Here is a 22,497-nt window from a genome sequence, read left to right on the forward strand (position 1 = left end):
TCATCATTATTATCATCCTCATCACCATCATCATTATTATCATCCTCATCACCATCATCATTATTATCATCCTCATCACCATCATTATCATCCTCATCAATATCACCATCATTATTATCATCATCACCATCAACATCATTATCATCCTCACCATCATCATTATTGTCATCCTCATCATTCATCAACATTACTCATAAAGTTGAGTCTACCTGTAAGCGTCACACAGTTGATAAGGACAGGGTCGGGAGAGGAGGCGTGTCATGGCCCAGGCGGTTTCGTAGCGTCCCGTGAAGAGCGCCCACTCTCTGGAGGTCAGCTTACGACCAAAGTCTCTCGTCTCCATGTCAGCTCCTTACAGAGGAGAGGAGGAGAAGGAAAGGCATGAGGAGAAAAATGTATGACGACATCCTGAAGATATCACCTTACTGGTGGTAGATGTTATTCATGCTAGAAGTTACTGTTTGATGTTAAATATTGAAATATAAGTGAAAGTAAAGTAATTTGTTTGTGTCCATCTGTGTAAGTACCTGCTAGCATCAGGGCTCGTACACACTCCACCTTGCCCTGCATAGCAGCCTTCATCAGAGCAGTGAAGCCATGACAGTTCCTCCTCTCTATGTCCAGACCAGGGAAGTAGTTCAACAGGTAGTTACTGATCATTATGTGACCTGGAGGAAGGGAGGGAAAGGAGGGGAATGAGGGAAAGAGAGAGGAATGAGGGAGAGAGAGAGGAATGAGGGAGAGAGAGAGGAATGAGGGAGAGAGAGAGGAATGAGGGAAAGGAGGGGAATGAGGGAAAGAGAGAGGAATGAGGGAAAGAGAGAGGAATGAGGGAGAGAGAGGGGAATGAGGGAGAGAGAGAGGAATGAGGGAGAGAGAGGAATGAGGGAAAGGAGGGGAATGAGGGAAAGAGAGAGGAATGAGGGAAAGAGAGAGGAATGAGGGAGAGAGAGAGGAATGAGGGAGAGAGAGAGGAATGAGGGAGAGAGAGAGGAATGAGGGAAAGAGAGAGGAATGAGGGAGAGAGAGGAATGAGTGAGAGAGAGGAATGAGTGAGAGAGAGAGGAATGAGGGAGAGAGAGAGGAATGAGGGAGAGAGAGAGGAATGAGGGAAAGAGAGAGGAATGAGGGAAAGAGAGAGGAATGAGGGAAAGAGAGAGGAATGAGGGAGAGAGAGGAATGAGGGAAATAGAGAGGAATGAGGGAAAGAGAGAGGAATGAGGGAGAGAGAGGAATGAGGGAAAGAGAGAGGAATGAGGGTAAGAGAGAGATAAAGTGAACCTTTTTGGTGTGTGTGTGTGTGTACGCGCATGCGGGTGAGTGTGTAGGTGTGTGTGTGTCCTACCTGCCTGGGCAGCGGTGATGAGGGCAGTGTTCCCCTCCTTGTCCTGCCAGTTGACATCCAGGTGAGAACACTGGGCCAGCGCTATGACAACATCAACGTAACCCTGGTAACACGCCACCATTAGTCCCGTCTGAGGGAGAGCGAGAGAGAGAAAGAGTGAGCGATGGGGAGAGAGCGATGGGGGGAGAGAGAGATAGAGAGGAAGGGGAGAGAGAGTGAGAGGGGGGGGATGGGGAGACAGAGAGAGGAGAGAGAGAGGAGAGAGAAAGAGAGAGCGAGAGATGGGGAGAGAGAGGGGGAGGGGAGAGAGAGAGCGAGAGGGGGAGAGAGAAAGAGCGAGAGCACGAGAGATGGGGGAGAGAGAGGGATGGAAGAGAGGAGAGAGATGGAGAGAGAGAGGGGGGGGAGAGAGGGAGTGAGAAAATGGGAGAGAGAGAGCAATAGAGAGACCGGGGGAGAAGAGAGAGAGAGATAGAGATGGGAAGAGAGAGCGTGGGCGAGAGATGGGGAGAGTGAGATAGATAGAGAGGGGGGGGGGGAGCGAGAGCGTGAAAGAGAGAGGGAGAAGAGAGAGAGAGGGGGAGAGAGAGAGGGTGGGGGGAGAAAGAGAGATGGGGAGAGAGAGAGGGTGGGGAGAAAGAGCGAGAGAGAGATGGGGAGAAAGAGCGAGAGAGAGAGAGAGAGAGAGAGGGGTAGAGAGAGAGAGAGAGAGAGAGAAAGAGGGGTAGACAGAGACAGAGACAGAGAGAGAGAGACAGAGAGAGAGAAAGAGAGAGCAGGGGAGAGAGAGAGAGAGAGAGAGAGAGAGAGAGAGAGAGAGAGCAGGGGGAGGGAGGGAGAGAGCAGGGAAGAGAGAGAGCAGGGGGGAGGGAGAGAGAGAGAGAGAGAGCGAGAGGGGGAGAGAGAAAGAGCGAGAGCACGAGAGATGGGGGAGAGAGAGGGATGGAAGAGAGGGAGAGAGATGGAGAGAGAGAGGGGGGGGAGAGAGGGAGTGAGAAAATGGGAGAGAGAGAGCAATAGAGAGAGCGGGGGAGAAGAGAGAGAGAGAGATAGAGATGGGAAGAGAGAGCGTGGGCGAGAGATGGGGAGAGTGAGATAGATAGAGAGGGGGGGGAGAGCGAGAGCGTGAAAGAGAGAGGGAGAAGAGAGAGAGATGGGGAGAGAGAGAGGGTGGGGAGAAAGAGATGGGGAGAGAGAGAGGGTGGGGAGAAAGAGCGAGAGAGAGATGGGGAGAAAGAGCGAGAGAGAGATGGGGAGAGAGAGTGGGTGGGGAGAAAGAGCGAGAGAGAGAGAGAGAAAGAGGGGTAGACAGAGACAGAGAGACAGAGAGAGAGAAAGAGAGAGCAGGGAGAGAGAGAGAGAGAGAGAGAGAGAGAGAGAGAGAGAGAGAGAGAGAGAGAGAGAGCAGGGGAGGGAGGGAGAGAGCAGGGAAGAGAGAGAGCAGGGGGAGGAGAGAGAGAGAGAGAGAGAGAGAGAGAGAGAGAGAGAGAGAGAGAGGGAGAGGGAGAGACAGACAGAGAGAGAGAGAGAGAGCGCAGGGGGGAGAGAGAGAGAGAGCAGGGGAGAGAGAGAGAGAGCGAGTAGGGGGGAGTGAGGGAGAGAGAGAGAGAGAGCAGGGGGGAGGGAGGGAGAGACAGAGCAGGGGGAGGGAGGGAGAGAGAGAGAGAGCAGGGGGAGAGAGAGAGAGAGAGCAGGGGAGAGAGAAAGAGAGAGAGACTGTTTAGTCTCAGAACAAGTGTCTCACTGTTCTGTCTTCTACTAAATACAACTCTGTTTCTCCCTCCTACCCTCTCTACCTGTAGCACTGAGGTGACTACTCCTGTTCTGGGAAGGCCACTGTGTGTGTGTGTATGTCTGTTTGTGTCTGTGTGTGTGTGTGTGTTTGAGCCTCCATGTCTTTCTGCAAGTGAAAATTAGTTGATGAACAGGCCCATCTAGCTGACAGAGCCAAAATCCGCCACACACTATGGAATGTATGAAGATGGCTGAATGAGAAGTTCAGTTCTGTTGCCTAACTGGGAAACATATGATATCCGAGCCAGTGTCATGGAGGTTAGACGACAACAGGAGGCCTGTATGCATGGTCCAAAACCAATATCATTCAGTAAATATTTCAGAAGTTTTGTTTGCTATTAAAACAGAACTTTGATCCTTGTGGAAAATTCCTTTTTCTGATGTGCCGTGTTTTTGGAATGCCAGTGCAACCTGTGTGTGCGTGTGTGAGTGTGTGTGTGTGTGTGTGTGTACACAGCTTGGAATCTCCTGTAAATGTCCCAGTGTTTTCCGGAAGGTCAACACTTCATCAGCCAAAACAAGCAACTTTAATGCCAGAGAGAGAGGAAGGAGAGAGAGGAAGGAGAGGGGGGAAGGAGAGAGGGGAAGGAGAGAGAGGGGAAGGAGCGAGAGAAAGGAGAGAGGGGAAGGAGAGAGAGGGGAAGGAGAGAGAAAGGAAGGAGAGAGAAAGGAAGGAGAGAGGGGGGAAGCAGAGAGAGGGGAAGGAGAGAGAGGGGAAGGAGAGAGAGGGGAAGCAGAGAGAGGGGAAGGAGAGAGAGGGGAAGCAGAGAGAGGGGAAGGAGAGAGAGGGGAAGGAGAGAGGGGAAGGAGAGAGGAAGGCGTGAGAGGGGAAGGAGAGAGGGAAAGGAGAGAGAGGGAAAGGAGAGAGAGGGAAAGGAGAGAGAGGGGAAGGAGAGAGAGGGGAAGGAGAGAGAGGGGAAGGAGAGAAAGGGGAAGGAGAGAGGGGAAGGAGAGAGAGAGGGGGGGGAGAGGGGAAGGAGAGAGAGGGAAAGGAGAGAAAGGGGAAGGGGAGAGGGGAAGGAGAGAGAGGGGAAGGAGAGAGGGGGAAGGAGAAAGAGGGGAAGGAGAAAGAGGGGAAGGAGAGAGAGGGGAAGGAGAGAGGGAAAGGAAAGAGAGGGGAAGGAGAGAGAGGGGAAGGAGAGAGAGGGGAAGGAGAGAGAAAGGAAGGAGAGAGAAAGGAAGGAGAGAGGGTGGAAGGAGAGAGGGTGGAAGGAGAGAGGGGAAGGAGAGAGGGGAAGGAGAGAGAGGGGAAGGAGAGAGAGGGGAAGGAGAGAGAGGGGAAGGAGAGAGAGGGGGGAAGGAGAGAGAGGGGAAGGAGAGAGGGGGGAAGGAGAGAGGGGGAAGGAGAGAGAGGGGAAGGAGAGAGAGGGGAAGGAGAGAGAGGGGAAGGAGAGCGAGGGGAAGGAGAGAGGGGAAGGAGAGAGAGGGGAAGGAGAGAGAGGGGAAGGAGAGAGAAAGGAAGGAGCGAGGGGAAGGAGAGAGAGGGGAAGGAGAGAGAAAGGAAGGAGAGAGGGGAAAGAGAGAGGGGGAAGGAGAGAGGGGGGAAGGAGCGAGAGGGGAAGGAGAGAGAGGGGAAGGAGAGAGGGGAAGGAGAGAGAGGGGAAGGGGAGAGAGGGGAAGGGGAGAGAGGGGAAGGAGAGAGGGGAAGGAGAGAGAGAGGGGAAGGAGAGAGGGGAAGGAGAGAGAGGGAAAGGAGAGAAAGGGGAAGGGGAGAGGGGAAGGAGAGAGAGGGGAAGGAGAGAGGGGGAAGGAGAAAGAGGGGAAGGAGAAAGAGGGGAAGGAGAGAGAGGGGAAGGAGAGAGGGAAAGGAAAGAGAGGGAAAGGAAAGAGAGGGGAAGGAGAGAGAGGGGAAGGAGAGAGAAAGGAAGGAGAGAGAAAGGAAGGAGAGAGGGTGGAAAGAGAGGGGAAGGAGAGAGGGGAAGGAGAGAGAGTGGAAGGAGAGAGAGGGGAAGGAGAGAGGGGGGAGGGAGAGAGAGGGGAAGGAGAGAGGGGGAAGGAGAGAGAGGTGAAGGAGAGAGAGGGGAAGGAGAGAGAGGGGAGGGAGAGAGGGGGAAGGAGAGAGAGGGGAAGGAGAGAGAGGGGAAGGAGAGAGAAAGGAAGGAGCGAGGGGAAGTAGAGAGAGGGGAAGGAGAGAGGGGAAAGAGAGAGGGGGAAGGAGAGAGGGGGAAGGAGAAGGAGAGGGGGAAGGAGAGAGAGGGGAAGGAGAGAGGGGAAGGACAGAGAGGGGAAGGAGAGAGGGGAAGGAGAGAGAGGGGAAGGAGAGAGAGGGGAAGGAAAGAGAGGGGAAGGAGAGAGGGGAAGGAGAGAGGGGAAGGAGAGAGGGGAAGGAGAGAGAGGGAAAGGGGAGAGGGGGAAGGAGAGAGAGGGGAAGGAGAGAGAGGGGAAGGACAGAGAGGGGAAGGAGAGAGGGGAAGGAGAGAGAGGGGAAGGGGAGAGAGGGGAAGGAGAGAGAGAGGAAGGAGAGAGAAAGGAAGGAGAGAGGAGAAGGAGAGAGAGGGCAAGGAGAGAGGGGGGAAGGAGAGAGAGGGGGAGGAGAGAGGGGGGAAGGAGAGAGAGGGGGGAAGGAGAGAGAGGGGGAGGAGAGAGGGGGGAAGGAGAGAGAGGGGAAGGAGAGAGAGGGGAAGGTTGAGAGGGGAAGGTTGAGAGGGGAAGGTTGAGAGGGAAAGGAGAGAGAGGGGAAGGAGAGAGGGGAAGGAGAGAGGGGAATGAGAGAGGGGAAGGAGAGAGGGGGGAAGGAGAGAGAGGGGAAGGAGAGAGAGGGGAAGGAGAGAGAGGGGAAGGAGAGAGAGGGGAAGGAGAGAGGGGAAGGAGAGAGGATGAGAGATGAGAGGAGACAGAGAAATGAAAAAGGATAGGAGAGATATTAGACATAAAGGACAACACCATAGAGACAGCAAACTTGGGCTATTCTTTCTAGTGGGTCAATTAGTGAAAATGATATGTTAGACAACAGTAGAAAAGATAACCAGGAGAAGTGCAGCTCCTTTAAGAGTGTTAATCCTGACTGAGATGGAGTGTGTGCTGGCCTGTATTAACCTGCAGTTAATGAGAGGTGATGGTTTAAAGCAACAGGTTGAGCATATGTGTATCTATGTGTGCGTGTGTGTATGTAGGTAGGTGGAGGTGTGTGTGTGTGTGTGTGTGTGTGTGTGTGTGTGTGTGTGTGTGTGTGTGTGTGTGTGTGTGTGTGTGTGTGTGTGTGTGTGTGTGTGTGTGTGTGTGTGTGTGTGTGTGTGTGTGTATGTAGGTGGAGGTGTGTGTGTGTGTGTGTAGGTGGAGGTGTGTGTAGGTGTGTGTGTGTATTAAGCTGGCAGTATTGTTAATGCGAGCTGAAAGTTCAAACTCATAGGCTGTTAAGTGTGTAGTGTGTGTGTGTGTGTGTACAGGCTCTCAGAGTGGCTTTAACAAGCTTGGGAAACAAACTCTTCTACTCTATGCCACTCAATTGATTGTGCAACACATGTGTTTGGCTGTCCTTTCTTTCTTTCATTCTAGCTAGTAGAGTGTGAATGACCACACACACACACACACACACACACACACACACACACACACACACACACACACACACACACACACACACACACACACACACACACACACACACACACACACACACACACACACACACACACACACACACACACACACACACACAAGCCTATAGAGAGAACAGAAACAGCAGGCTAAACCCTACTGAAATAATCAGCCTGAGAGGTACTTCCATGGAAAGTGTGTGTGTGTGTGTGCGTGCGTGCGTGCGTGCGTGTTTGACTTAAGTGATTTGTGTGGTGTATAATCAGGAATTCCTGGAAAAACTCAAAGTGAGACAATGGATGTGTGTGTGAAATAATGCCTTTTCACATACTGTACCTCACCATCAAAATAGCTGCGCTGAAGTTTTTCTTTTTTTAAATGTAGAGTAAAAGTGCAGGCTTGTTGTTAAACCATTATTCTTAAGGCAATATTAACTTGTTTGTCCTCCCTAAATCCTAATCTGTTCTGTAGTGGATTTAGGTTAACCCCAGCCTTAGCACTATGTTCTGCAGTGGATTTAGGTTGACCCCAGCCTTAGCACTATGTTCTGTAGTGGATTGAGGTTGACCCCAGCCCTAGCACTATGTTCTATAGTGGATTGAGGTTGACCCCAGCCTTAGCACTATGTTCTGTAGTGGATTGAGGTTGACCCCAGCCTTAGCACTATGTTCTGTAGTGGATTGAGGTTGACCCCAGCCTTAGCACTATGTTCTGTAGTGGATTGAGGTTGACCCCAGCCTTAGCACTATGTTCTGTAGTGGATTGAGGTTGACCCCAGCCTTAGCACTATGTTCTGTAGTGGATTGAGGTTGACCCCAGCCCTAGCACTATGTTCTGTAGTGGATTGAGGTTGATACCAGCCCTAGCACTATGTTCTGTAGTGGATTGAGGTTGATACCAGCCCTAGCACTATGTTCTGTAGTGGATTTAGGTTGACCCCAGCCTTAGCACTATGTTCTGTAGTGGATTGAGGTTGACCCCAGCCCTAGCACTATGTTCTGTAGTGGATTGAGGTTGACCCCAGCCTTAGCACTATGTTCTGTCGTGGATTGAGGTTGACCCCAGCCTTAGCACTATGTTCTGTAGTGGATTTAGGTTGACCCCAGCCTTAGCACTATGTTCTGTAGTGGATTTAGGTTGACCCCAGCCTTAGCACTATGTTCTGTAGTGGATGGAGGTTGACCCCAGCCTTAGCACTATGTTCTGTAGTGGATTGAGGTTGACCCCAGCCTTAGCACTATGTTCTGTAGTGGATTGAGGTTGACCCCAGCCCTAGCACTATGTTCTGTAGTGGATTGAGGTTGACCCCAGCCCTAGCACTATGTTCTGTAGTGGATTGAGGTTGACCCCAGCCCTAGCACTATGTTCTGTAGTGGATTGAGGTTGACCCCAGCCCTAGCACTATGTTCTGTAGTGGATTGAGGTTGACCCCAGCCCTAGCACTATGTTCTGTAGTGGATTGAGGTTGATACCAGCCCTAGCACTATGTTCTGTAGTGGATTGAGGTTGACACCAGCCCTAGCACTATGTTCTGTAGTGGATTTAGGTTGACCCCAGCCCTAGCACTATGTTCTGTAGTGGATTCACCCCCCCACTCCTAAAATAAAAAAAATAAAAATATATCCTGTACTGCATACATGTACCATACTCACCTTTCCATCTACCACATGATACAAATCACCATACACAAAAACCCTCTCCTACAACCGTATATCCAAAACATCTTCCCCAGCAATACAGACAGCCCCCCCAACACACCATATCTCCTCAAACATCTCCACACATTTGATCATTTTATAGAACTCAAACTCAACCCTAAGGCGCGCAGAGACCATCCCATTAAACAGTAGTAAAGGGTCTGTTATCCCCCCACCTTTGACCCTGTTCCTCCTTGTTAGCCAAATAGCTAACTTTGCCTGAGCAAACAGAAAATTCAACAAAACACATTTTTCTTTCTCCTTACTCGAATACCTGTATCCCATAATAAACATCCCAACAGCAAAAACCACCCCCAACCTGTCACCCAGACATTCCAACAGAGACATTAATGGCATTAACCTGGTGCACACAGAAAACACATGAATTACAGTTTCTTTCATTTGACAGAAAGGACACCCCTGCCCAATTCCCGGATCTCTCCAGCAGCCTAAGAGACGTTATTCCTGTTTGTTGCGCCAAGACCTCCGGGGTTTTCCACCCCTCCTCTCCCAGCAGTCTCAGGTCACCCAGCCTTTGTAAACCCCCTGCCATCAGTTTCCTCTGCAGGGTGGCCGACTGAACCGATCTCAAAGGGATGGCTGGGTTGTGGAAGATGGGCTCCTCCCACACCCACTGCCCAGGCTCCACACCCCCTTCTCGTGTGGGCCTTAGCAGCTGCCAGGCCCTCAGCACCGCAGAGTAAAACTCTGAGAGACCTGCTGTACTCAGCCTCTCCAGCTTCATGAGGAACAGCTGCCGGTCCAACCCTAATCCGCCAGCTCTCCTCAGCAGCGCGCATGCTGGTTCCCTCCAGCCAACATCAGTGTGGTACAGCAGTCTCTGCACCGCCTTTAGTCGGAAAGCAGCCATCCTGCTCTCCAGTTCCACCAGGCCCTGTCCTCCTTCGTGGACGGTCATGTACAGAACCGCTGCCTTCAGCCAGTGATGTCCCGACCAAAAAAAATCCACCAGCTTGCGTTGCAGGTCTGCAAGCAGACTGGCGGGGGGGTTGAGGACAGCCAGTTTATGCCACAAGGAAGATGCCACCAGGTTGTTGATTATCAGCACCCTCCCTCTATATGACACTTGGGACAGGAGCCACCTCCACCTGGCCAGTCTTGACACCACTGCCTGTGTCAGCCCCTCCCAGTTCTTGCTGACCCACCTCTCCGAGCCCAGGTACACCCCCAACACTTTAAGCCCTTCACAACCCCACTGCAAACCCCTGGAAGCAGAGGAGGAGCCCTATCCCCCATGCCCCACATAACAGAGCTTTGCTCCTTCCCCAGTTTACCGTAGCTGATGAAGCTCCCTCGTACACCTTCAGACTGGTCTCTAGTTCCTGCATATCTTGCCCATCCCTGACCATCACAGAAACATCATCTGCATATGCTGAGACTGCTATTCCTGTCACCACATCCATGCCTGTCCAGCACACTCCCCGCAGTCTCCTGCGTAGCAGTCCTAAAAAGGCTCAATGGCTAGTGTGTACAGCTGCCCAGATAGAGGGAATCCTTGTCTAATGCCCCGTCTCACCCAGACTGGCCTACTGAGCCCCCTCCCACATTAACCATACATGACGCCCCAGCATACAACAGCTTCACACAGGTCACAAAACTCTTCCCAAACCCAAACACAGACATCGCATTAAACAGATACTCATGATCCACTCTATCAAAAGCCTTCTCTTGATCTAAAGAGACCAGTCCAAAGTTCACATTAGAACCTCTCGACAAGTCCAACATGTCCCTAATCAAGAACAAGTTGTCCGTGATTGAGCGTCCCGGTACACAATATGTCTGGTCCTTGTGTATTATAGAGTCCAGATGGGACTTCAGTCTGTTAGAGAGGACCTTGGCAAAAATCTTGTAGTCCGCACAGAGTAATGCCACAGGCCTCCAGTTCTTAAGTTCACACAAGTCCCCGTCGAAAGTCAGCGGCAAGCATTTTTTTTTGGGCAGGAGAGTCAGAGCCGCCCGACGGCAGCTCATCGGCAACTCTCCTACCCCGACGCATTCTCGCAACACGCAAAAGAAATCCTGTCCAATTGTTCCCCAGAATTTTTTGTAAAATTCCACTGGAAGTCCATCGACCCCGGGTGCACGACCGGGGGACATCTGGGTTACTGCCTCTGCCAGTTCATGTGACAACAGAGGAATGTCCATTTCATCCCTCTGTGCCCGAGAGAGCTTAGGGAGTCCTGCGAACAAGACCTGAGCACACATAGGATCACACATTTCTGCCCTATACAATTCAATATAAAACTCCACAGTCCGCTCAGGCATCTCCCCCACCACAGAGGTCACCCGCCCATCAGACAGCCGTAGACAATGCATACCCTTGGCTTCACTGCTCTGTCTTTCCAAACCAAAGAAGAAGGAGCTGGGAGCATCCATCTCCTTGAGCATGGAGAACCTAGCTCTTACAAGTGCTCCCTTTGCTTTAACCTGGAAAAAACTGCCCAGGTCCCTACGTAATTCGGCTAAGTTAGCCTGGAGGCCTACATTGCCTTGCCCCACCATCTCTACCTCCATCTCACTAATACACCGCTCTAGTTCCCCCAATACTCTCCTAGCCTCTGAAGATGAGAGAGCTGTGTACTGTTGAGAGAAAAGCCGAATTTGCACTTTCCCCACATCCCACCATTGACTCAGAGACTCATACTCCTCTCTTCGCTGCCCCCATCTTTCCCAAAAAGTCTGGAAACCTGAGCAAAAAGTGGCATCTTGTAAGAGCTTTACATTGAACTTCCAATAAGATGCCTGCCGGGGCCCTGGTGAAATAGACAGCCGAGCCATGGTTATGTGGTGATCCGAAACCCCACTGGGAGAATGGTAGCACCCAGCAGCCTATTGCTCTGATTCCTGGACATGTAAAACGATCAAGTCGAGCTGCACTCACCCTAGCCCCAAAAACCTTCACCCACGTATACTGTCTTGTGTTTGGATGTTTAGTTCTCCAAACATCCACTAGGTCAAACTGATTAAAGATGTCCCTTAACACTCCCACTGACACTGAATGAGGCTCTTCCCCATTTCTGTCTTTTGTAAAATCCATTGTACAGTTCCAGTCACCTCCGATCACCAGCGTCTCCTCAGGCGCTACTTGTGAGAGTTCCTGTCTAAGACTCCCAAATAGAACCCTCTTTCTCTCCCTGTGTTAGGCGCATACACATTTATAAAGACAAAACACATGTTGTTAATTTCTGCTTTAACAACAAGCAACCTACCCCTACACACCTCCTTTGAGGAGCAAATTTTTACAGCCAGACCCGGTGCAAAAAGGACTGCCACCCCTGCACTAAGATTTGTCCCATGGCTCAACACACTTGCCCCTTTCCACCAGAGCCCCCAATCAACTTCATTCACCACATCACTATGCGTCTCCTGCAGAAACAACACCTGTACTTTGTTTTGTTTTACATATTCACCCAACACACTCCTCTTTCCCGCATCTCTGGCGCCATTTATATTGAGAGAGCCTACCCGAAGAGTCTCCATAAGAAGTGGGAGAAAAGCCAGCAGAGAAATAGACCAATAGCAAAGCTCAAAAAGCCCCAGTGTCAGTAAGAAATTAAACATTTAAACAGTGTCTGAAGGTAAACCTTTACGCACTGTTGTGACCCACTTCCTCAACCTAAACCGTTTCCTGGGTGAGAGTACACCATGCCCCTCATTTCTCATAGCATGTTGTACTGATATTACAAACTTTCTAGGATCAGGAAAAAAAGCCTCAAGATTAACTTTTTCCCCCATAGTCTCATTCAGGAACCTTGTCAGTTCTCTCAACGTGTACTTAGACCCCTCTGGTTGACTGGCTGTCAGCTCCGGGCCAATTGAAGAGGAGTCTGAAAAAAATAACTCCTCATCCTCTTCCTCAGACTCACTTTCCTCCTCTTCTCTATCTCCCACCCTGACCACCTGCCCTTTCTCTCTGGTTAGGGCCTCACCCACAGCAACAGGCAACATTTCCATGGTGCCTTTGTCCATACCCTTTTTCTTTTTCATCTTGACACCCTCCTCCTCCCCCCCTAATCTCTTACACTTCCCCACTATACTCTCCTCATCCACTAGAATAACCTGACTAGACGCAGTATCATCTGCACCACCCTCCATAGCATGACTCGGCCCAGCATCATCTGCACCACCCTCCATAGCATGTCTAGGCCCAGCCTCAGCTACCCCACCATCTCTAGCCTGACTAGACCCAGCCTCTGCTTCTCCACCATCTCTAGCCTGACTAGACCCAGCCTCATCTACACCACCATCTCTAGACTGACTAGGCCCAGCCTCTGGTGTCTGCATCTCCTTACCCCCTGCATTTTGACCTCGATTTCCCCCCCTTGCGCTCGTACCCTCCCCTTGTCTATGGCCTTTATGTGGGCACGCAAAGCTCTTGTGCCCCAAATCCCCACATTCAAAACACCGTAGACTATCTGTGCTGGCAAAACCTGCATAGAGCCCCTCCCCATGCCTCACTTTAAAATGCACATTTAGCTGTTGCTCATTATTGTTCAGAAACATAAACACTTGCCTCCTGAACGAAACAACGTGCTTAACGGCATCTGCCTGAAAACCTGCTGACAGTACACGGAAACCGCTAGCAAACTTACCAAAACGACTCAGCTCTTTCCTAATTTGATCATCCGTAATAAACTAAGGCAAATTTGCCACTACAACTCTTGTTGAAGGTGTAGAGAGAGGTGAAATTGACACCAACACATCCCTTACAAATATTCCGCTAGCAATTAGCCTACCGACCAAATTAGCCCTTTTCATGAACACAACCACAGCTTTGTTCATTCTAGAAGCAGAATGTATAAACTCAGCTCCTACCTGTTCACCGACCGCGAGCAGAACCTCCTCCACCTTAACTCTACAGCGTCTCCTGCGCGCTAGGCTGAGAAGCCATTGCGCACACTAGACCTTCCAACCCCCAGGAACGTTACTCTGTCCTCTTCCACCCTAACTTTGAAAAAAAAAACTTTGGATACCGCTAAAAACAAATATTGCATTAACCCTCCACCATAGAAAATAACATGTAAAGAAAAGAATAGAATCAAGAAAGTTAGTTAGGATAGAGCTTTCCACACCAAACACTCAAACTCCAAAAACACCCAGCATGCACCGATAGAGAGAGAGAGAGAGAGAGAGAGAGAGAGAGAGAGAGAGAAGAATAGATATCTGGGAATATAGAAAGACAGGAATAGAAAGGCGTAGCCCTATCAGCCTCACAGAGAGAGAGAGAGAGAGACCCCACAGAGCCCCAGGACAGCAACACAATAAGACCCAACCAAATCATGAAAAAACAGAGAGTACACATTGGCAGAATACCTGACCACTGTGACTGACCCAAAGGTAAGGCAAGCTTTGACTATGTACAGACTCAATGAGCCTTGCTATTGAGAAAGGCCGCCATAGGCAGACCTGGCTCTCAAGAGAAGACAGGCTATGTGCTCACTGCCCACAAAATGAGGTGGAATTTGAGCTGCACTTCCTAACCTCCTGCCCAATGTATGACCATATTAGAGACACATATGTCCCTCAGATTACACAGATCCACAAAGAATTTGAAAACAAACCCGATTTTGATAAACTCCCATATCTACTGGGTGAAAAACCACAGTGTGCCATCACAGCATCAAGATTTGTGACCTGTTGCCACAAGAAAAGGTCAACCAGTGAAGAACAAACACCATTGTAAATACAACCCATATTTATGTTTATTTATTTTACCTTTTGTACTTTAACCATTTGTACATCGTTACAACACTGTATATATACATAATATGACATAATATGTAGTGTCTTTATTATTTTGGAACTTCTGTGAGTGTAATGTTTACTGTTAATTTTTACCTCACTTGCTTTGGCAATCAAAATAGATGTTACCCATGCCAATAAAGTCCTTTGAATTGAATTGAGAGAGAGACAGAAAGTCAGCACATCCTCTCTAGAGTCAGAGGTTATCTCTGTCATCAGGGTTGTGTCCAGTCCAGAGGGTGACCTTTAACCCCCTAGACAGGATGTTGATTATGTCCGTGTACAGTTACTGTATGGTACCATATTACTATATCATATGGAGCCAGTTTATTGTGCTTTGTCTTTAGCTGGCCAGATCCATTTTTTACATTTCACAACTTCTAAACTACAGCAATAGCAAACAGAATTATACGTGTGTAACTCATTTCTATACTATTTCAACAGTTTTAAAACATTAAACATGTGTTTTTTGGTGTAAATTAGAGCCAGATAGAAGTTGATTCCGTCACGCTGGCCTCGGTGACACCAGAGGATATTAGATAGGACATGCCTCACCCGGAGAGACACCCAAAACCCAAAACAGAGCTTTGGTGACAGTTTGACAGAGAGTTAAGATTGTCATTCCTGATACAGCAGATCCTTCATGGATGAAAACATTGTCCCTTATTTCTATGGCTAAGCAAACTGAAAACATATTTCAAACTATAACCTCTAAGTCCTATTTTGCTTTGGCACAACCAATGTGATAAAACTGAGAGATTTTCTGCACAGAAAAAAAAAAAACACAAATATTATGTAGATATTCATGCAGACATTCTCTTCATTGTATCACAGAGGCATCAGAACCATTTTACAACCTAAGTTTGACAGAAACATGAAGCCTAGCATGTGTGTTTTACAGAACACGAGGAAGGAGACAGGACTGTGTCCCAGTGTAATGAACAGCAGACAGGAGACAGGACTGTGTCCCAGTGTAATGAACAGCAGACAGGAGACAGGACTGTGTCCCAGTGTAATGAACAGCAGACAGGAGACAGGACTGTGTCCCAGTGTAATGAACAGCAGACAGGAGACAGGACTGTGTCCCAGTGTAATGAACACAAGACAGGAGACAGGACTGTGTCCCAGTGTAATGAAAGCAGACAGGAGAGGACTGTGTCCCAGTGTAATGAACACAAGACAGGAGACAGGACTGTGTCCCAGTGTAATGAACACAAGACAGGACTGTGTCCCAGGAGACAGGACTGTGTCCCAGTGTAATGAACAGCCCACTGTGTGTAATGAACAGCAGACAGGAGACAGGACTGTGTCCCAGTGTAATGAACAGCAGACAGGAGACAGGACTGTGTCCCAGTGTAATGAACAGCAGACAGGAGACAGGACTGTGTCCCAGTGTAATGAACAGCAGACAGGAGACAGGACTGTGTCCCAGTGTAATGAACAGCAGACAGGAGACAGGACTGTGTCCCAGTGTAATGAAACACAGGAGACAGACTGTGTCCCAGAACACAAGACAGGACTGTGTCCCAGTGTAATGAACACAAGACAGGAGACAGGACTGTGTCCCAGTGTAATGAACAGCAGACAGGAGACAGGACTGTGTCCCAGTGTAATGAACAGCAGACAGGAGACAGGACTGTGTCCCAGTGTAATGAACACAAGACAGGAGACAGGACTGTGTCCCAGTGTAATGAACAGCAGACAGGAGACAGGACTGTGTCCCAGTGTAATGAACACAAGACAGGAGACAGGACTGTGTCCCAGTGTAATGAACACAAGACAGGAGACAGGACTGTGTCCCAGTGTAATGAGACAGGAGACAGGACTGTGTCCCAGTGTAATGAACAGCAGACAGGAGACAGGACTGTCCCAGTGTAATGAACACAAGACAGGAGACAGGACTGTGTCCCAGTGTAATGAACACAAGACAGGAGACAGGACTGTGTCCCAGTGTAATGAACACAGACAGGAGACAGGACTGTGTCCCAGTGTAATGAACACAAGACAGGAGACAGGACTGTGTCCCAGTGTAATGAACAGCAGACAGGAGACAGGACTGTGTCCCAGTGTAATGAACACAAGACAAGACATGAACACAGAGACAGGACTGTGTCCCAGTGTAATGAACAGCAGACAGGAGACAGGACTGTGTCCCAGTGTAATGAACACAGACAGGAGACAGGACTGTGTCCCAGTGTAATGAACAGCAGACAGGAGACAGGACTGTGTCCCAGTGTAATGAACAGCAGACAGGAGACAGGACTGTGTCCCAGTGTAACTGTGAACAGCAGACAGGAGACAGGACTGTGTGAACAGCAGACAGGAGACAGGACTGTGTCCCAGTGTAATGAACAGCAGACAGGAGACAGGACTGTGTCCCAGTGTAATGAACAGCAAGACAGGAGACAGGACTGTGTCCCAGTGTAATGAACACAAGACAGGAGACAGGACTGTGTCCCAGTGTAATGAACACAAGACAGGAGACAGGACTGTGTCCCAGTGTAATGAACACAAGACAGGAGACAGGACTGTGTCCCAGTGTAATGAACACAAGACAGGAGACAGGACTGTGTCCCAGTGTAATGAACACAAGACAGGAGACAGGACTGTGTCCCCAGACAGGAGACAGGACTGTGTCCCAGTGTAATGAACAGCAGACAGGAGACAGGACTGTGTCCCAGTGTAATGAACAGCAGACAGGAGACAGGACTGTGTCCCAGTGTAATGAACAGCAGACAGGAGACAGGACTGTGTCCCAGTGTAATGAACACAAGACAGGAGACAGGACTGTGTCCCAGTGTAATGAACAGCAGACAGGAGACAGGACTGTGTCCCAGTGTAATGAACAGCAGACAGGAGACAGGACTGTGTCCCAGTGTAATGAACAGCAGACAGGAGACAGGACTGTGTCCCAGTGTAATGAACAGCAGACAGGAGACAGGACTGTGTCCCAGTGTAATGAACACAAGACAGGAGACAGGACTGTGTCCCAGTGTAATGAACACAAGACAGGAGACAGGACTGTGTCCCAGTGTAATGAACACAAGACAGGAGACAGGACTGTGTCCCAGTGTAATGAACAGCAGACAGGAGACAGGACTGTGTCCCAGTGTAATGAACACAAGACAGGAGACAGGACTGTGTCCCAGTGTAATGAACAGCAGACAGGAGACAGGACTGTGTCCCAGTGTAATGAACACAAGACAGGAGACAGGACTGTGTCCCAGTGTAATGAACACAAGACAGGAGACAGGACTGTGTCCCAGTGTAATGAACAGCAGACAGGAGACAGGACTGTGTCCCAGTGTAATGAACAGCAGACAGGAGACAGGACTGTGTCCCAGTGTAATGAACAGCAGACAGGAGACAGGACTGTGTCCCAGTGTAATGAACACAAGACAGGAGACAGGACTGTGTCCCAGTGTAATGAACAGCAGACAGGAGACAGGACTGTGTCCCAGTGTAATGAACAGCAGACAGGAGACAGGACTGTGTCCCAGTGTAATGAACAGCAGACAGGAGACAGGACTGTGTCCCAGTGTAATGAACAGAACACAGACAGGAGACAGGACTGTGTCCCAGTGTAATGAACAGACAGGAGACAGGACTGTGTCCCAGTGTAATGAACACAAGACAGGAGACAGGACTGTGTCCCAGTGTAATGAACACAAGACAGGAGACAGGACTGTGTCCCAGTGTAATGAACAGCAGACAGACAGGAGACAGGACTGTGTCCCAGTGTAATGAACACAAGACAGGAGACAGGACTGTGTCCCAGTGTAATGAACAGCAGACAGGAGACAGGACTGTGTCCCAGTGTAATGAACAGCAGACAGGAGACAGGACTGTGTCCCAGTGTCCCAGTGTAATGAACAGCAGACAGGAGACAGGACTGTGTCCCAGTGTAATGAACAGCAGACAGGAGACAGGACTGTGTCCCAGTGTAATGAACAGCAGACAGGAGACAGGACTGTGTCCCAGTGTAATGAACAGCAGACAGGAGACAGGACTGTGTCCCAGTGTAATGAACACAAGACAGGAGACAGGACTGTGTCCCAGTGTAATGAACACAAGACAGGAGACAGGACTGTGTCCCAGTGTAATGAACAGCAGACAGGAGACAGGACTGTGTCCCAGTGTAATGAACAGCAGACAGGAGACAGGACTGTGTCCCAGTGTAATGAACACAAGACAGGAGACAGGACTGTGTCCCAGTGTAATGAACACAAGACAGGAGACAGGACTGTGTCCCAGTGTAATGAACAGCAGACAGGAGACAGGACTGTGTCCCAGTGTAATGAACAGCAGACAGGAGACAGGACTGTGTCCCAGTGTAATGAACACAAGACAGGAGACAGGACTGTGTCCCAGTGTAATGAACACAAGACAGGAGACAGGACTGTGTCCCAGTGTAATGAACACAAGACAGGAGACAGGACTGTGTCCCAGTGTAATGAACACAAGACAGGAGACAGGACTGTGTCCCAGTGTAATGAACAGCAGACAGGAGACAGGACTGTGTCCCAGTGTAATGAACACAAGACAGGAGACAGGACTGTGTCCCAGTGTAATGAACAGCAGACAGGAGACAGGACTGTGTCCCAGTGTAATGAACAGCAGACAGGAGACAGGACTGTGTCCCAGTGTAATGAACAGCAGACAGGAGACAGGACTGTGTCCCAGTGTAATGAACAGCAGACAGGAGACAGGACTGTGTCCCAGTGTAATGAACACAAGACAGGAGACAGGACTGTGTCCCAGTGTAATGAACACAAGACAGGAGACAGGACTGTGTCCCAGTGTAATGAACACAAGACAGGAGACAGGACTGTGTCCCAGTGTAATGAACACAAGACAGGAGACAGGACTGTGTCCCAGTGTAATGAACACAAGACAGGAGACAGGACTGTGTCCCAGTGTAATGAACACAAGACAGGAGACAGGACTGTGTCCCAGTGTAATGAACAGCAGACAGGAGACAGGACTGTGTCCCAGTGTAATGAACACAAGACAGGAGACAGGACTGTGTCCCAGTGTAATGAACAGCAGACAGGAGACAGGACTGTGTCCCAGTGTAATGAACACAAGACAGGAGACAGGACTGTGTCCCAGTGTAATGAACAGCAGACAGGAGACAGGACTGTGTCCCAGTGTAATGAACACAAGACAGGAGACAGGACTGTGTCCCAGTGTAATGAACAGCAGACAGGAGACAGGACTGTGTCCCAGTGTAATGAACACAAGACAGGAGACAGGACTGTGTCCCAGTGTAATGAACACAAGACAGGAGACAGGACTGTGTCCCAGTGTAATGAACACAAGACAGGAGACAGGACTGTGTGTGTCCCAGACTGTGTCCCAGTGTAATGAACAGCAGACAGGAGACAGGACTGTGTCCCAGTGTAATGAACAGCAGACAGGAGACAGGACTGTGTCCCAGTGTAATGAACACAAGACAGGAGACAGGACTGTGTCCCAGTGTAATGAACACAAGACAGGAGACAAGACTGTGTCCCAGTGTAATGAACACAAGACAGGGAGACAGGACTGTGTCCCAGTGTAATGAACACAAGACAGGAGACAGGACTGTGTCCCAGTGTAATGAACACAAGACAGGAGACAGGACTGTGTCCCAGTGTAATGAACACAAGACAGGAGACAGGACTGTGTCCCAGTGTAATGAACAGCAGACAGGAGACAGGACTGTGTCCCAGTGTAATGAACACAAGACAGGAGACAGGACTGTGTCCCAGTGTAATGAACAGCAGACAGGAGACAGGACTGTGTCCCAGTGTAATGTCCCAACACAAGACAGGAGACAGGACTGTGTCCCAGTGTAATGAACAGCAGACAGGAGACAGGACTGTGTCCCAGTGTAATGAACACAAGACAGGAGACAGGACTGTGTCCCAGTGTAATGAACAGCAGACAGGAGACAGGACTGTGTCCCAGTGTAATGAACACAAGACAGGAGACAGGACTGTGTCCCAGTGTAATGAACACAAGACAGGAGACAGGACTGTGTCCCAGTGTAATGAACACAAGACAGGAGACAGGACTGTGTCCCAGTGTAATGAACAGCAGACAGGAGACAGGACTGTGTCCCAGTGTAATGAACAGCAGACAGGAGACAGGACTGTGTCCCAGTGTAATGAACACAAGACAGGAGACAGGACTGTGTCCCAGTGTAATGAACACAAGACAGGAGACAGGACTGTGTCCCAGTGTAATGAACACAAGACAGGAGACAGGACTGTGTCCCAGTGTAATGAACACAAGACAGGAGACAGGACTGTGTCCCAGTGTAATGAACACAAGACAGGAGACAGGACTGTGTCCCAGTGTAATGAACAGCAGACAGGAGACAGGACTGTGTCCCAGTGTAATGAACACAAGACAGGAGACAGGACTGTGTCCCAGTGTAATGAACACAAGACAGGAGACAGGACTGTGTCCCAGTGTAATGAACACAAGACAGGAGACAGGACTGTGTCCCAGTGTAATGAACAAGACAGACAGACAGGAGACAGGACTGTGTCCCACTGTGTGTAATGAACACAAGACAGGAGACAGGACTGTGTCCCAGTGTAATGAACAGCAGACAGGAGACAGGACTGTGTCCCAGTGTAATGAACAGCAGACAGGAGACAGGACTGTGTCCCAGTGTAATGAACAGCAGACAGGAGACAGGACTGTGTCCCAGTGTAATGAACACAAGACAGGAGACAGGACTGTGTCCCAGTGTAATGAACACAAGACAGGAGACAGGACTGTGTCCCAGTGTAATGAACAGCAGACAGGAGACAGGACTGTGTCCCAGTGTAATGAACACAAGACAGGAGACAGGACTGTGTCCCAGTGTAATGAACACAAGACAGGAGACAGGACTGTGTCCCAGTGTAATGAACACAAGACAGGAGACAGGACTGTGTCCCAGTGTAATGAACAGCAGACAGGAGACAGGACTGTGTCCCAGTGTAATGAACACAAGACAGGAGACAGGACTGTGTCCCAGTGTAATGAACACAAGACAGGAGACAGGACTGTGTCCCAGTGTAATGAACAGCAGACAGGAGACAGGACTGTGTCCCAGTGTAATGAACAGACAGACAGGAGACAGGACTGTGTCCCAGTGTAATGAACACAAGACAGGAGACAGGACTGTGTCCCAGTGTAATGTGAACAGCAGACAGGAGACAGGACTGTGTCCCAGTGTAATGAACACAAGACAGGAGACAGGACTGTGTCCCAGTGTAATGAACACAAGACAGGAGACAGGACTGTGTCCCAGTGTAATGAACAGCAGACAGGAGACAGGACTGTGTCCCAGTGTAATGAACACAAGACAGGAGACAGGACTGTGTCCCAGTGTAATGAACACAAGACAGGAGACAGGACTGTGTCCCAGTGTAATGAACAGCAGACAGGAGACAGGACTGTGTCCCAGTGTAATGAACACAAGACAGGAGACAGGACTGTGTCCCAGTGTAATGAACACAAGACAGGAGACAGGACTGTGTCCCAGTGTAATGAACACAAGACAGGAGACAGGACTGTGTCCCAGTGTAATGAACACAAGACAGGAGACAGGACTGTGTCCCAGTGTAATGAACAGCAGACAGGAGACAGGACTGTGTCCCAGTGTAATGAACACAAGACAGGAGACAGGACTGTGTCCCAGTGTAATGAACACAAGACAGGAGACAGGACTGTGTCCCAGTGTAATGAACAGCAGACAGGAGACAGGACTGTGTCCCAGTGTAATGAACAGCAGACAGGAGACAGGACTGTGTCCCAGTGTAATGAACACAAGACAGGAGACAGGACTGTGTCCCAGTGTAATGAACAGCAGACAGGAGACAGGACTGTGTCCCAGTGTAATGAACAGCAGACAGGAGACAGGACTGTGTCCCAGTGTAATGAACACAAGACAGGAGACAGGACTGTGTCCCAGTGTAATGAGATTTATCACACACTCTTAAAACGAAGGACTGTCTTTCTCCCTCCATCTCTCTCTCCCAACTGCGGATATCCACTCACATTTCTCTCTTCCTATTATACCCATAATTATCATAAGAATTCCTCAACAGGCAGCGTTGATGAGGAATTTTTTATTTTTTTATTTTACCTTTATTTAACTAGGCAAGTCAGTTAAGAACAAATTCCTATTTTCAATGACGGCCTAGGAACAGTGGGTTAACTGCCTGTTCAGGGGCAGAACGACAGATTTGTACCTTGTCAGCTCGGGGATTCGAACTTGCAACCTTTCGGTTACTAGTCCAATGCTCTAACCACTAGGCTACCCTGCAGGCACAACGCCACCAACACACACCGAGAGAGTTGATGAGGAAGGCTGCAGCA

General features: G+C 49.7%; 1 protein-coding gene across 1 annotated transcript in view; it reads right to left on the reverse strand.

The window, feature by feature from the left end:
- Positions 1-22,497, reverse strand: part of ankrd33ba (ankyrin repeat domain 33ba) — a 29,663-nt gene that overhangs the window by 4,235 nt on the left and 2,931 nt on the right. Inside the window, exons 2-4 of the mRNA XM_052483549.1 lie at positions 1,346-1,475; positions 528-668; positions 210-351 (exon numbers count right to left, since the gene is read on the reverse strand). Of these exons, the coding sequence (XP_052339509.1) occupies positions 210-351; positions 528-668; positions 1,346-1,475 (413 nt within the window). The remainder of the gene's footprint in view (positions 1-209; positions 352-527; positions 669-1,345; positions 1,476-22,497) is intronic.

The sequence above is a fragment of the Oncorhynchus keta genome, chromosome 28, assembly GCF_023373465.1.
Source record: "Oncorhynchus keta strain PuntledgeMale-10-30-2019 chromosome 28, Oket_V2, whole genome shotgun sequence".
Taxonomy (NCBI): domain Eukaryota; kingdom Metazoa; phylum Chordata; class Actinopteri; order Salmoniformes; family Salmonidae; genus Oncorhynchus; species Oncorhynchus keta.